This window comes from Panthera uncia, assembly GCF_023721935.1.
Source record: "Panthera uncia isolate 11264 chromosome E2 unlocalized genomic scaffold, Puncia_PCG_1.0 HiC_scaffold_19, whole genome shotgun sequence".
NCBI lineage: Eukaryota > Metazoa > Chordata > Mammalia > Carnivora > Felidae > Panthera > Panthera uncia.
The window spans coordinates 254,050-266,878 of NW_026057588.1; the positions used below are offsets into that span (position 1 = coordinate 254,050).

The following is a 12,829-nucleotide window of genomic DNA, read 5'->3' on the forward strand; positions in this document are numbered from 1 at the left end:
CTTAAGAGAACACTTCTATGCATACTTTGTGTTATGTAGGTGAGGTTTGTGTTCTTCCTTGGGTGGAGATTTTGGTATTACAAGAGGTTAAGATAGCTGTCCTCACTCCATCTGTTAACTCCATCATCCATATACATAAATATGAGTTGGGTTAAGCTCAAAGTGGTCTGCCCAAGCTCTTTCTTAGGACAGTCATTATATTTTGTTGAATGTTTTCTGTTTCCATGACAGGAGACTGTGTCCACAGGGTGTTTTGCCAGAAATAAAAGTTAAAATAGAAAAAAGAGGTTAAGTAAAATGAGGAATATGGTCAGTGGGTACATGCAGGTAAGTGGTGAAAGTCAGTTCTTGTAGTCTATCTGGTGACAATAATTCCCTCTTTCATCTTAGGTACCATTATGAACTATGCCAATGGCCACTTCTTTGTAACTGTGGTATTTATTGCAGGGACTGCTGACCTTCAGGGATGTGGCCATAGAATTCTCTCAGGAGGAGTGGGGATGCCTGAATCACAGTCAGAGGGAAATGTACATGGGTGTGATGTTAGAGACCTATGGACACCTCCTTTTCTTGGGTAAGGGTAACACCTTCTAGATTTCCCACACCACCCTCAGAGTTTTGTTCCTTCCTTTGACAACTCTCTCTTGGAAGCTTCCTCTTTGCATGACTGAAATTGAGATTCCTGCAGTAAGGGAAGGAGGTAAGGATTTGTAGATGTAGAGAAATATCTTCATGATGTTTCCTTTTCAGCTTTAGTCTCCCCCTTTTTTCACCATTTCTGAAGATTAATGTCAATTCTAAACATTGAGTGGCATAAGATGGTATTGCCCAAATTTTAAACTCCAATTTTTATTCCTTATTGTATTGGTAGTACTTGGAATGCAGGTCATGATGTGAATATTTGAAATTCCTCCTGCATGTTCTAAAGGGGCTTTTTCTTGTGCAGCTCTGTTTGGGAAATCATTTTTTTTTAGAATTCTCCTTTGTCCCTTCTTGTTTGCTGAGTACAATACTGGGTTGAAAGATAGAATCTCCAGCGATAATTATATTCCTTCTTTCTGATAAACAGGTCTTGTTGTGTCAAAAACAGACCTGGTCATTGTTTTGGAACAAGAGAAGGAGCTGTGGGGTGTGAAGAGAAAGGAGACAGTAGCCTTACACCCAGGTAGGTGGAAGTGAAGCAGATGACACAAGTGAGGTCCAAATGTGAAGGAGGAAGATGGGTCTTAAAATGTTGTTCAGGTAGCTCTCCTTGAATGGAAATTCATTTACAAAGCCAAGTTTTATGTCTTTCCCTCTCCCAGAGGGACATCTGCTGTCTAACACATCATGCTCTTTGATTCTCCAAGGACTGTCCTTCAGCTCCATTGAAGGTCCACCACATCCCCGGTGAGGGCCTCCATAATCTGAGAGCTTCTCCATTGCTGTAAGAGCCCTAGAGTAAGGAGATTGACCCATATGTCAGCCTATGAGCTGAGAATGGAGCCTGCTTGAGATTCTCTCTCCCTCTCCTCCTGCCCTTCCCCAGCTCTCTCTCTCAAAATAATAATAATAATAATAATAATAACTAATAATAATAATACTCTACCTGTGTATCAAGTTTAGATTTTTTTTTTATCTTTAATTGGGTGTCATACCCAGGACATGCTTTGGTACCATTCTCATTAACTTTTGTGTCTTCTATAATATTTTCTTTGTGGTTTACATAAAGGTTACTTAAAACATCTTAAAGATATAAAAACCCATTTTAAACTGATAATTGCATACAAAATTATTCTACTTATAAGCTACATCCCTACACCCACCTTAAGTTACTGATATCACAAATTCTATCTTTTAATATGTAATTTATTACCTAGATTTATGATTTTTGTACTTCTTTAAGATTTGTTTATTTATTTATATAGGGAGAATGAGCAGGGAAGGGGCAGAGAGCAAGGGGGTCAAAGGATTGGAAGCAGGCTCTGTGCTGTAAGCATGGAGCCTGATGTGGGGCTCAGACTCTTGAACTGTGAGATCATGACCTGAGCTGAAGTCTGATGCTTAATCCACTGAGACACCCAGGTGTCCCTGATATTTTATACTCCTACTGAAAAAAAAAATACTGTAGCAGAAATTAAAGTGACTTGTGCTACCTCATTACAACATGACAGGTTTCCATAATTGTGCATTTAAAAAAAAATTCTTAATGTGTTTTTATTATTGAGAGAGAGAGTAACAGAGCGCAAATGTGGAGAGGCAGAGAGAGTCAGAGACACAGAATCTGAAACCGACCCCAGGCTCGGACTGTCAGCACAGAGCCTGATGGGGGGTAGAACTCATGGGCCTTGAGATCATGATCTGAGCCAGTCAGTCGCTTAACCAGCTGAGTCACCACCCAACTGAGTGGGCCAACTGAGTGGCCCAATTGTGTAAATTTTTATATTTAGCAGAGAGTTTTATGTTCTCATGTGATTTCAGTTACTATTTACAATCCTATTATTTCAACCAGAAGGACCTCCTTTAATATTTCTTGTAGGACAGGTCTACTTGTAAACTTAAAGGGGTTTTTATTGGGAAAGTCTCTATTTCTACATTCGTGGAAAACGGTTTTGCCAGGTAGGGTATTCTTAATGGATGTGTCTTGACCTTTCAATACTTGAATACATTGGCCCACGTACTGCCTCCATAAGGTCTACTGAGAACCCCAATACTAGTCTTACAGGAGCTCTCTTGTAAGAGATGAGTGGCTTTTTCCATGCTGGTTCAAATTTCTCTTTTCACTTGTGAGTTTTGATAGGTTAAGTATAAGATGTCACTGTGTTCATGTCTTGACATTTATCCTGCTGTGAATTGACTGAGCTTGTATCATTTGTCTCTTCTTTCCACATACAGACTTGACTTCTTGATGTCAATGCTCTGCCCCTTTCCCTCCCCTCTCTTCAGGAGTTCCCTTAATGTACATATTGAATTACCAGTTGGTGTTGCATGAGTCCCTAGACTCTGTCCTTTGATTCTTCGTAGATAGTTTAATACAAGAGTACTTTAGGTTGTCTGATTCTTTTTTCTGCTTGATCAAGTCTGTCACTGACCCCTTAGTGTATTTTTAAATTCAGTAATTATACTTTTTGTCTCCCAATTTCTTGTTAACTGTTGGTTATAATTTGTTTCCTTGGGTTTACATTTTGGTCATGAATAGTTTTCCTGGTATATTTTAGTTACATATCTATTTTTCTTCTTCCTCCATAAGCATCTTTATGATGGTTATTTTTAATTCTTTTCAAGCAATTAATACTACTTTATTAATTTAATACCAGTTTTGGAGATATATTTTGTTGCTCTAGTTGGAACACAATTTCCTATTTCTTTGTATCCCTTTATATCTTTGGTTGATATTTGTGAATTTAAAAAAAAAAAAAAACAAGCAAACAAAAAACCCTACCAAAGGTAAAACAAAACAAAACAAACAAACAAAAAAACCTACAGCCTCTGGGCTCAGGATTATGGACTTTTGTTGTACAGAAGAACACAAATTATAGTAATTCTGGGGACAGTGACACATTCTGGGCATTTGTCATGTCTGAATTCCTGTAACTGCAAAGTTTAAAAAATGTAGTTACTCTTTAGAGCTCGTGATACCTTCCTCTCTCTGTCTTCAGCTCTGTAGTCTCTCCAGTGTTTGAACAAATGCTCACCTTTTGTCTGAGCAGCCGCCACAGTGTATCCAGAGGATGCTCTCATTTCTTCTGTTTTCCATGCCGTGCATGACAGAAACAAGTCCCTCAAGACAACAAAGAAACCAGATCGTTGAACATACATTTGTTTCTCTCCTCGACAGAAGGAAGACTTTTCTCACAGTGTTGCCATGGAGTGTCAGGAAGGGTGAGCAGCTGTTGTAGGCAACTGTCCTACACGTTCTTTGTTTTTTCAATGTGGATCTTCTTTTACACTTGTCTGGATGTGCTGTGTTCTGCTAACTGGCTTCTGGAGCACTCAAGAAGGTTCTTTGGTCTATATTTTGTCTTCATGAAAGGTTAAAGTCCTGTTGCCTACTATTTCTCTATTCTGCTGATGTCCTATCTTGGGTATTAATTTTGCATATTAGCCTTTTTACATATATGCCTGTCAGTGTAGTAACTGCAGTGACTTCTTTTGTATCTTTTAGTTGTATCTTTCTGTAACACCCTAGGCTTGTTGGCACCGGGAGACTCTCCTGTACCAAAAGAGAGTCATTTGGTACAGTGATATGGGAAGAAGTAGAAGCTGTGTCTCTGAGTATTTCTACTTAAGAAAATGACGAGGAAGATGAAGGGGGTATAAGAAATGCAGAAAGTATATTATACTGGATGTAACCAAAAAGAGACAATTACTTGTAATGAAATCCTACTGCTAGAAGATATCAACTATAGAAAACATTTGGGGGAAAACCCCTCCTTAAGTCAGTTATATTTGCAGAACAATGTCTTTGAAGTAAAATCCAAAAATCCATTTTTAAACCTACACATTCTCTGGAAGGACATTTGGAAATGCAGGAAAATCACCTCGTCCATACCAGAAGTAATTGCTGAAAGCACTTCAAATATAAAACTGGATTAATTCCGCAAATTTGGCATTTGAAAAGGAAGATAAAAATTCTAAATACAATTGATTTGAGAAGTCCTGTTTAGAGGGTTCATTATTCTTCCACCAACGCATAATTCCCCCTGTTTCAAAGTCTCTAATTTTGATAAACACGGGGGTGGGGGGTGGAGATTATCCAAACATCAGTGTTCAATAGCTATCATATAATACTAAATTTGGAGCAAGCATTTATGTGCTGTGTTCTTAGGAAGGCCTTTAGTGAGGACACTATCATTTGGATTACTGAGGTGTTAATAATGGAGATAGAATTTACAAAGGCAATGAGTGTGGGAAAAATATGAATCGAGGGTCAAGTCCTAATAAACATCAGAGAACTCCATCTCCAGAGAACCAGTGTGAAAGTAAAAGCTATGGAAAAGTCTTCTATGAAAGCTCAAATCTTATCGTACATTATATCCTTACTGCAGAGAAGACTAGCAAATATAACACGTCTGGGACAGTTTTTTTTTTTTTAATTAAAAAAAATTAATTGTATTTTTTTAATTCACATCCAAATTAGTTAGCCTATAGTGCAACCATGATTTCAGGAGTAGATTCCTTAGTGGCTCTTACCCATTTAGCCCACCCCCACCCACAATCCCCCCCATAACCCTCAGTTTGTTCTCCACATTTATGAGTCTCTTTTGTTTTTCCCCCTCCTTGTTTTTATATTATTTTTGTTTCCCTTCCCTTATGTTCATCTGTTTTGTCTCTTAAAGTCCTCATATGAGTGAAGTCATATGATTTTTCTCTTTCTCTGACTAATTTCACTTAGCATAATACCCTCCAGTTCCATCCACGTAGTTGCAAATGGCAAGATCTCATTCTTTTTGATTGCCAAGTAATACTCCATTGTATGTATGTGTATGGACTCTTTCCATACTTGGGCTATTGTTAATAGTGCTGCTATAACCATTGGGGTGCATGTGTCCCCTCAAAACAGCACACCTGTATCCCTTGGATAAATGCCTAGTAGTGCAATTGCTGGGTCATAGGGTAGTTCTATTTTTAGTTTTTTGAGGAACCTCCATACTGATTTCCAGACTGGCTGTACCAGTTTACATTCCCACCAACAATGCAAAAGAGATTCTCTTTCTCTGCATCCTTTCCAACATCTGTTGTTGCCTGAGTTGTTAATGTGAGCCATTCTGACAGCTGTGAGGTGGTATCTCACTGTGGTTTTGATAACTCTGGGACAGCTTTTAACTGTTCTTCAAAATTCGCTCAACAGCAGAGATTTCATAATGGGAAGAAATCTAACAAATTTAAACAAGGCAAAGTCTTTACCACTCAAAACTTATCAACCTAAGGAGATACATACTGGGGAGAAGGCTGACTGATGTAGGTATATATGTAGGTGTACACATACACAAAAATAAATAAATGGCAAAGTTGTTAATCACAACTAAAAACCTCCTGAACATCAGAAAAACATACCGAGTGAAACCCTACAAATGTAAAGGATGTGGTGAAGTGTTTAGTTTGTAAGTAAAAGTATTCAACATGAAACATACTGGGGAGATAACTTACAAATACCAAGAATACTGGCAAAGTCTTTACCTGGAACAGAACCTTAAGTAAAGAAAACATACTGGATAGAAACCCTAGAAATGTAATGAATAAGGAAAGACTTTGGATTTTAATACACACATCAGTAAAAACCAGAGTCTTTATAAAGGATAAAAACTTGAAATATGTAGACATTTGGCAATCTAATGAAAAGGCAAATCTAAACAAAACCAGAGAATTCACAGCAGGAAGCAGTAAGTCAATACCACTTTTCAAACATGATTCTAAATCAGAGTGTTTATTACAGAAAAAAATCCAAAGTTAAAATACCGAGATCACTTACATCAGTGTAGGATAAGGGGCACTAACCCCTCTACCATTGAAAATCTCTGTGTATCTTTTGAGTCCCCAGAACTTAAAACCATACCTACTTTTCCATGGAAATAGTCTATTGTTGAGGCTCTGTGCTGACAGCTCAGAGTCTGGAGCCTTCTTCAGATTCTGTGTCTCCCTCTTTCAGCCCCTCCCCTGTCTGTCTCTCTTTGTCCCCTGCTCTGTCTGTCTCTCCTTCAAATATAAACATTAAAAGAAAGGTTTTTTTAAGTTAGAGTTTAAGAATTTAAACTTTTAAGTTTTAAGAATTTAACTTTTAAGTTAAATTCTGAATTTAAATGTTTTGCTAATTAGTGTATAGAAAAAATACGGTAGCAACTCATAAAAATCTGAGTAGATCTTCATAATAGCAATTGTTACAAGTCAAGAATATTATTTATGCAGTTAAAATAAAGACATTTTCACAGATATCTGAGACTAGTATAGCTAGTCTTCTATAAAAGGATGTAAGATTATTGTAAATCTACTTTTACTCAATAATTAGCCTTAATTTGGGTAGCATGGAAAGTACAACTCACAGATCATTATATCAGAAGAACAAGAATGGTTCTTGAAAAACCGTAATGTGCATTTTGGCCAAGGTCATACAGTGATTTTGCAGTAGTTTGCTTAGAGTGTATTTGAAATTAATATATACCCATTAATAACCCTGAATGGATTTTACGCTGTGTAATGAAAGAAGTGTTATCCTATACCAACCTTAGCTTACCCCACCTTCATCAAGGTTGCAGGTAAATAGACAGTAACCCAAATTACACTTGACCCTCGTACAGCATGGTTTTGAACTGTGTGGGTCCACTTATAGGCAGATTTATTTATAGTACAGTACTGTAAATATAACTTCTCTTCCTTTTGACTTTTTAAATATTTTCTTGAACTTCCTTTATTATAGGAATACCATATACAGCAACTATAACATATCAAATATGTGTTAACTATTTTTGATAAGGTTTCTTGCCAATAGTAAGCTATTAAAATAACGTGTTGGGGAGTCAAACTTGTACACGGATTTTCAGCTGCATGGGTGGTGGGAACACCAAACACCTGCATTATTCAAGGGGTGCTTTTTAAGCAGTGGGGTGATATCACTAATAATCTCTTTTCCCAGTGGTCTTAAACCTCAAATTATTTGAACTTAATTTCCCCAAAGTTTACATATTATATCTTTTCTTCCTTTTTGTAAGTGCTGGGGCATTAGGTGCTTTTAATAAGGATGATATAGGACTATTACTGAGAGTGTAGCTGGACAATTTCTGGATACTGCTGACTTGGAATCCATAATGTATAACCAGGCTGGCTGCAGGGGGCTTGAACTGACTCTAGCTCCACCTAATAGCAAACACACTAGAGAACAGCCCCACAGTCACAAGCAAATATAAGTTCTTCATAGGAATTCCCCGATCATCATTTGTATAAGAGTTCCCACACTCAGTATATTTACCTTGTGCGTTCCTTAGAGAAGAGCCCCACAGAGTCTGCAATTCTCCCTTCATTTTTATTTGAATTGTGCATTCTAGACTTAGCTCAGGAATTCTGAAGCAGTTCAAACATGTGCCCTAAAAAGGCATCTGCCCCAATCCCTGCCATTCTCTCTGCCTGCACTCAATCTTGACCTCTCCATGTTACCCTCATGGCATATTGTGTACATTCTCCATTATCTATGAGCAGTAAATTATTTCAATTTGTTGTTGTTGTTGTTTGTTGATCCATGGCTCACAAAATAATACACAGGGGTTCTACTTAACAATTGTTAATTCAACAAAGTCACTACAAATATAAGACATATCTACAGAATTCTCAATCACTAGTCTTATCCTATGTGTTTTTTAGTTTTGTTTTGTTTTTGCTTGTGTGGTTTTGGTGAGCATACAGAACAGAGTTTTATGATTTTGATATGTCCAGAATGCAATATATTATATTAAGCTAAAGATGGATTTTGGAGTGACGGTACTAATTAGGAAGAAGTATGCATGTGTATATGTGTGTATGCAAACCTGTATCTTCAGAAGGAATGGGAATATTAGTTCAAATGAGGATATTTCAAATTTCAAAATTGATGATTTCCTGACAATCAAAAATGTTACAGATTTATAATGGGAATAATTCTCTCTACATTGTTTGTATTAAACTTATATCCCCTAAATCTCTGTGTATCTTGGTTTGAGAATCTCCCCATACAAATCCTGTCTTATCTACCTGGCTATTAGTCATGTAGGGTCTACTCTGTTTTCATGTTCCAATGTTCGTGAACTGTTGCTTATATGACTTGCTCAGGGTAAGATTATTTGCATGAAATGACATGGTGATCAAATGTTAATTTGAATATAGGAGTAATTCTACAGGAAGCATATTCCATGTAGTTTAACCGATACATTTCCTTCCTTCTCAATTGGAGAAGAACACTGAGTAAGATTTCTTTAATGTTCTTTTCCCTTCTTGGAAATGATACCATCCATGTTACTCACTTTAGTAGGACAATTTGATGAGATGAAAACTTGGACAGTCATGGGTTGCTTTCACATTTATTTCAAGGGAAAAAGACATGGACAGTGCTAAGAATTTAGTAGATGTTCTAAATGTAGGAAGAAAACAATATTCTATTAAGATTGGTGCAGTCCAAGATAAGAAATAAAAAACATCTAGGCTGAAGCATTGGCACAAATTCTTTTTGTGGGGAAGGACACCTGTCCTAGGCTGCATGAGAGACTGAGTTATAGAAGGATAAATTTTACTCATTTTCTTTACAAATCATCTCCAGTTCTTCTGTCTCCTCATCCCCATTCCACTGATGTAGCCATCACAGTGTTTTTCTTTGCTGTGTTAAGGAGAATCTTCCCTTCCCATGTAAGCCCTGTAGGCACTTGTTTATTCTTAGTAGCTTGGAATTTTTAATTTTTTTAAGTTTATTTAATCATCTTGAGAAAGAGAGACAGAGAGACAGAGGGAAAGAGAAAGAATCCCAAGCAGAATCTGCACTGTCAGCACAGAACCTGATGCGGAGCTCAAACTCACAAAATGTGAGATCATGACCTGAGCTGAAGTCCGATGCTAAACTGATGGAACTACCAGGTGCCTCTAGAATTTGTTAATATAATAGGAAATGGTTGGTAATTAGATCATTTGAGTCCATCTCTAATATTTAAATACCATTTTGTCACCACTTCCCTGGAAGAACAGAAAAAACACCATCAATGGACCACAGGATTATTTCAGGCACTTGGTACTGAGAGAGTTATGAGGACAGATAAAACATGAAGATAGTATACTTTGAGAGGAAGATAGATCTTACTAAAAGCAAATGTGGAGCAGTCCTGAAAGGCAAGGACAGAGTGGGAGGCTCCCTTTGGTCACTGTAAGGTCTTAGGAAACTTCTTGTGACAGAGATGTGGACTTGGGAACCAACATGGTGGTTTTCTGGGATTGAGGGAAGTCAGATCCTTTTTTTTTATGATTTAATGAATTCCCCAGTGGTACTAAGGACTAGATGCTGTTGGATGCCATAGGTAACTCTAGTTTGACAGACCCAGATGTATGGGGGTTGATGGAGAGGGGATATTGGATGACTTAAACATTGTGGGCATAGCTTGAGGATGTCATATGACAAAGTTGATGTCGAAGAAGAAAGCTGCTGGACACTAATAGTCAGAACCAGCAAGACCTGTGGGTAGTTCCCGAAAGCACTGACATTGCAGGTATATAAGCCCAACATAGGTCTGACCTGGTGTTGATGGGTGACCTTCCAAGGATCCTGACCCACAGCTGGCAGAAACCTCCCTCACTTCCACTTGACCCTGTGACAAGTTTAATCCTGTCTCTGAACTGTGTGCAGAACACTGATTAGTCTGGAAGCAGGTCACCAGTCACCAATACTGAGCATATTTCTGCTCTAAACAGCCTACCCAGTTTTTAGGCTAGATGTCCCTATGTTGTTTCATGGCCTAGGCCGTCCTTACACCCATTTGGACCTGAGTGGAAAGAGAATGTCTATCAGTTGTAGAAACCAGTAAAATAAAGTAGGGTAGCATGTTCTACTCCCATTTACATTTGTTCAATGGAAGGAGAAGAATTCATTTTTACTACCTGTTATGTTAGGGCATTGAGATTTGCCCAGTGATGTCTAATGTGAATAGTTGCCAATTCAGTTTCTTCTGAGAAGTACTGAAGTGGGGACTACCTATGTCACCATCCTAATGATGTCAATCTGTCAGTTCTCTGTGATGAATGTTTTTATGTCTCATGAGCTAAAAAATAAAGGTTTCCCTATATACATGTGTTTATATTTGTACATGTATACACACACACACATATATGTATGTTATATATATATATATATTTATATTTATATATATTTATATTTATATATACACATACACGCACACAGATATATGCATATATACATATATACACATAAGTATATATGTGTGTGTGTATTTATTTATTTATATTTGGGGGTATATATCTGTGTGTGTGTGTGTATGTATAAATATGCATACACACAGATTGCTTGTTATCCATGAAGTAAAATATTGAAATAATGTAACTTAATATTGGAAATAACACTATTAGTATAATTACAAAATCCTTGTTTGTTAAAAATTATTTTATATGATATATTGCCTTGCTGGTTGTTTGGTTATGACTACATGGTTTTTGTCTTTTTTGTTTGTTTTTTCAATTTTATCATCCTGTTTTAGGTATAGTTCTAGGAAAATTCCAATGTACTATCTTCAAGCAAAGTTTAGTGTTACCAGGAACATAGTGTTTATTTATGTTAATATTCCAGTGAAGATATTGGGGTTTAGATTTACCACATTTGTTTTTCTTACATCTTATATACTTTTTTTTATTTTTTGTTACCTGTGTTTTCTTGTATTCATATTCAGAAAATACTTCTACATATCATTCTATTTCTGTGGACATTGCGTACTCAGTAACATATTGCTTTAGATAGAAATTAAAGCATGCTTTTTTTGAAGTATGCTTTTAAAATCTAGTCACTGTGTAAAATTACTTTCTACATTTAGTATCAATTTGTCAGTATATATACATTGATACTTATCTATTTACTTCTATTTTTTAATGGAGTTTTTTTTTTTTAAGTAAAGTCACATGTACAATTGATAAGTGAACATCTCAAGGGAATTTCACAAGCTGATCACATCTCTGTAAGCCACTGAGATCAAGAAACATAAATGTCCTCTATACTTCCTTTTCATGATTAGTGGGGTTTTTTTCATCATTTTTAGAAATATTCCTTTATATTGAGACCACAGAGTCACATTCCTTTTTCTTTTTCTAAAAATACCGTTATCTTTATAATTTCAATAAGAAATGTATTAAAAATCCCTGTGTTGTGTGGTGTGTGTACTGACTGAGATTTTCTATGCTTTTCTTTTTCCCCCAACATGGCTAACAAACTACAATGTTAATGAATATGTTGTATTGTGCTTTCTTTTCATTTGCTTGCATAAGTCATTTCTTGACATGGATTGACATCAGCGTGATCTTAGAACAGAGTTTTGTTGTTTCTCTGTCTTTTTCTACCTCTGGTGATGTTTAGAAATCTCACAAGATGACATACTCAATGTCAATTTTGATGTCAAAAGCCTTAAATGAACCTCTTTGCTTATATCAATGCTTATTCCTCTATATCCATGACAGAATGACCTGCAAGGTCTTGACAATAGCAATAATTTCATGTCACAGACTCTAGCATATGTAGAATACTGGCAAACCAATTGCTCATTTACCATTATCTCTCTCTTTACTGAGTGTACAATGATTTCTAGATTTTTTTTTTTTTTTTTTGCCAAAGAAATGAGTGTAGTCAACCCATTGGTCATTGTCTCTAAAGGAGTCTGAACCACAGTGAAAACTTTTGGGTGAAAAGATTTCTGCCATGATTTTTGATGCACAATTTCTGATATGTTTGTAGAATGGCCAGGGGTGTATCCATTGTGGTACAATGTGCATCTTTGGTGACTTCCAGACCATTCATACTAGCCCCATCAACCTGGTTGGAAGGAGCTTAAAGTAAAAGCTTCCAGATACATTGAGTTTTTAATTTTCCTCTGTATGTCACTACAAAATGAGCAGCAAAACATCATGAAGGCAAATGTATTTTGGGTACTGTTCTGAATATCTGAAGAAAATCATATATTTGCTATATACAGCATTGTTACTATTTCTTGAGATCATGTTGTGACCTTATGAACAGGACCAGCATTTCTTTGATTTTCATCCAGTACAGGTAGAAGCAGTAGGTCAAGTGCATTCATAAGATCACTGTCTCTTCCATATCTTCATCTAGGTTCAGAGCCATCCACAG

General features: G+C 36.6%; 1 protein-coding gene across 1 annotated transcript; it reads left to right on the forward strand.

Moving 5' to 3' along the window:
* Positions 1 to 306: 306 nt before the first annotated feature.
* LOC125916060 (KRAB domain-containing protein 5-like) lies at positions 307 to 1,179 on the forward strand. The gene is made up of 3 exons (XM_049622237.1): positions 307 to 327; positions 448 to 574; positions 1,070 to 1,179. The coding sequence occupies exons 1-3, from the start codon at positions 307 to 309 to the stop codon at positions 1,177 to 1,179; spliced, it is 258 nt and encodes an 85-aa protein (XP_049478194.1).
* Positions 1,180 to 12,829: the final 11,650 nt, after the last annotated feature.

What these genes read in the sequence shown, in the direction of transcription:
- LOC125916060 (XM_049622237.1), top strand. Translation starts at nt 307, where the DNA reads ATGGTCAGTGGGTACATGCAG. An exon ending in TGGTCAGTGGGTACATGCAG is followed by an intron (nt 328 to 447) that starts GTAAGTGGTGAA and finishes TATTTATTGCAG; the next exon opens with GGACTGCTGACCTTCAGGGA. An exon ending in TGGACACCTCCTTTTCTTGG is followed by an intron (nt 575 to 1,069) that starts GTAAGGGTAACA and finishes TCTGATAAACAG; the next exon opens with GTCTTGTTGTGTCAAAAACA.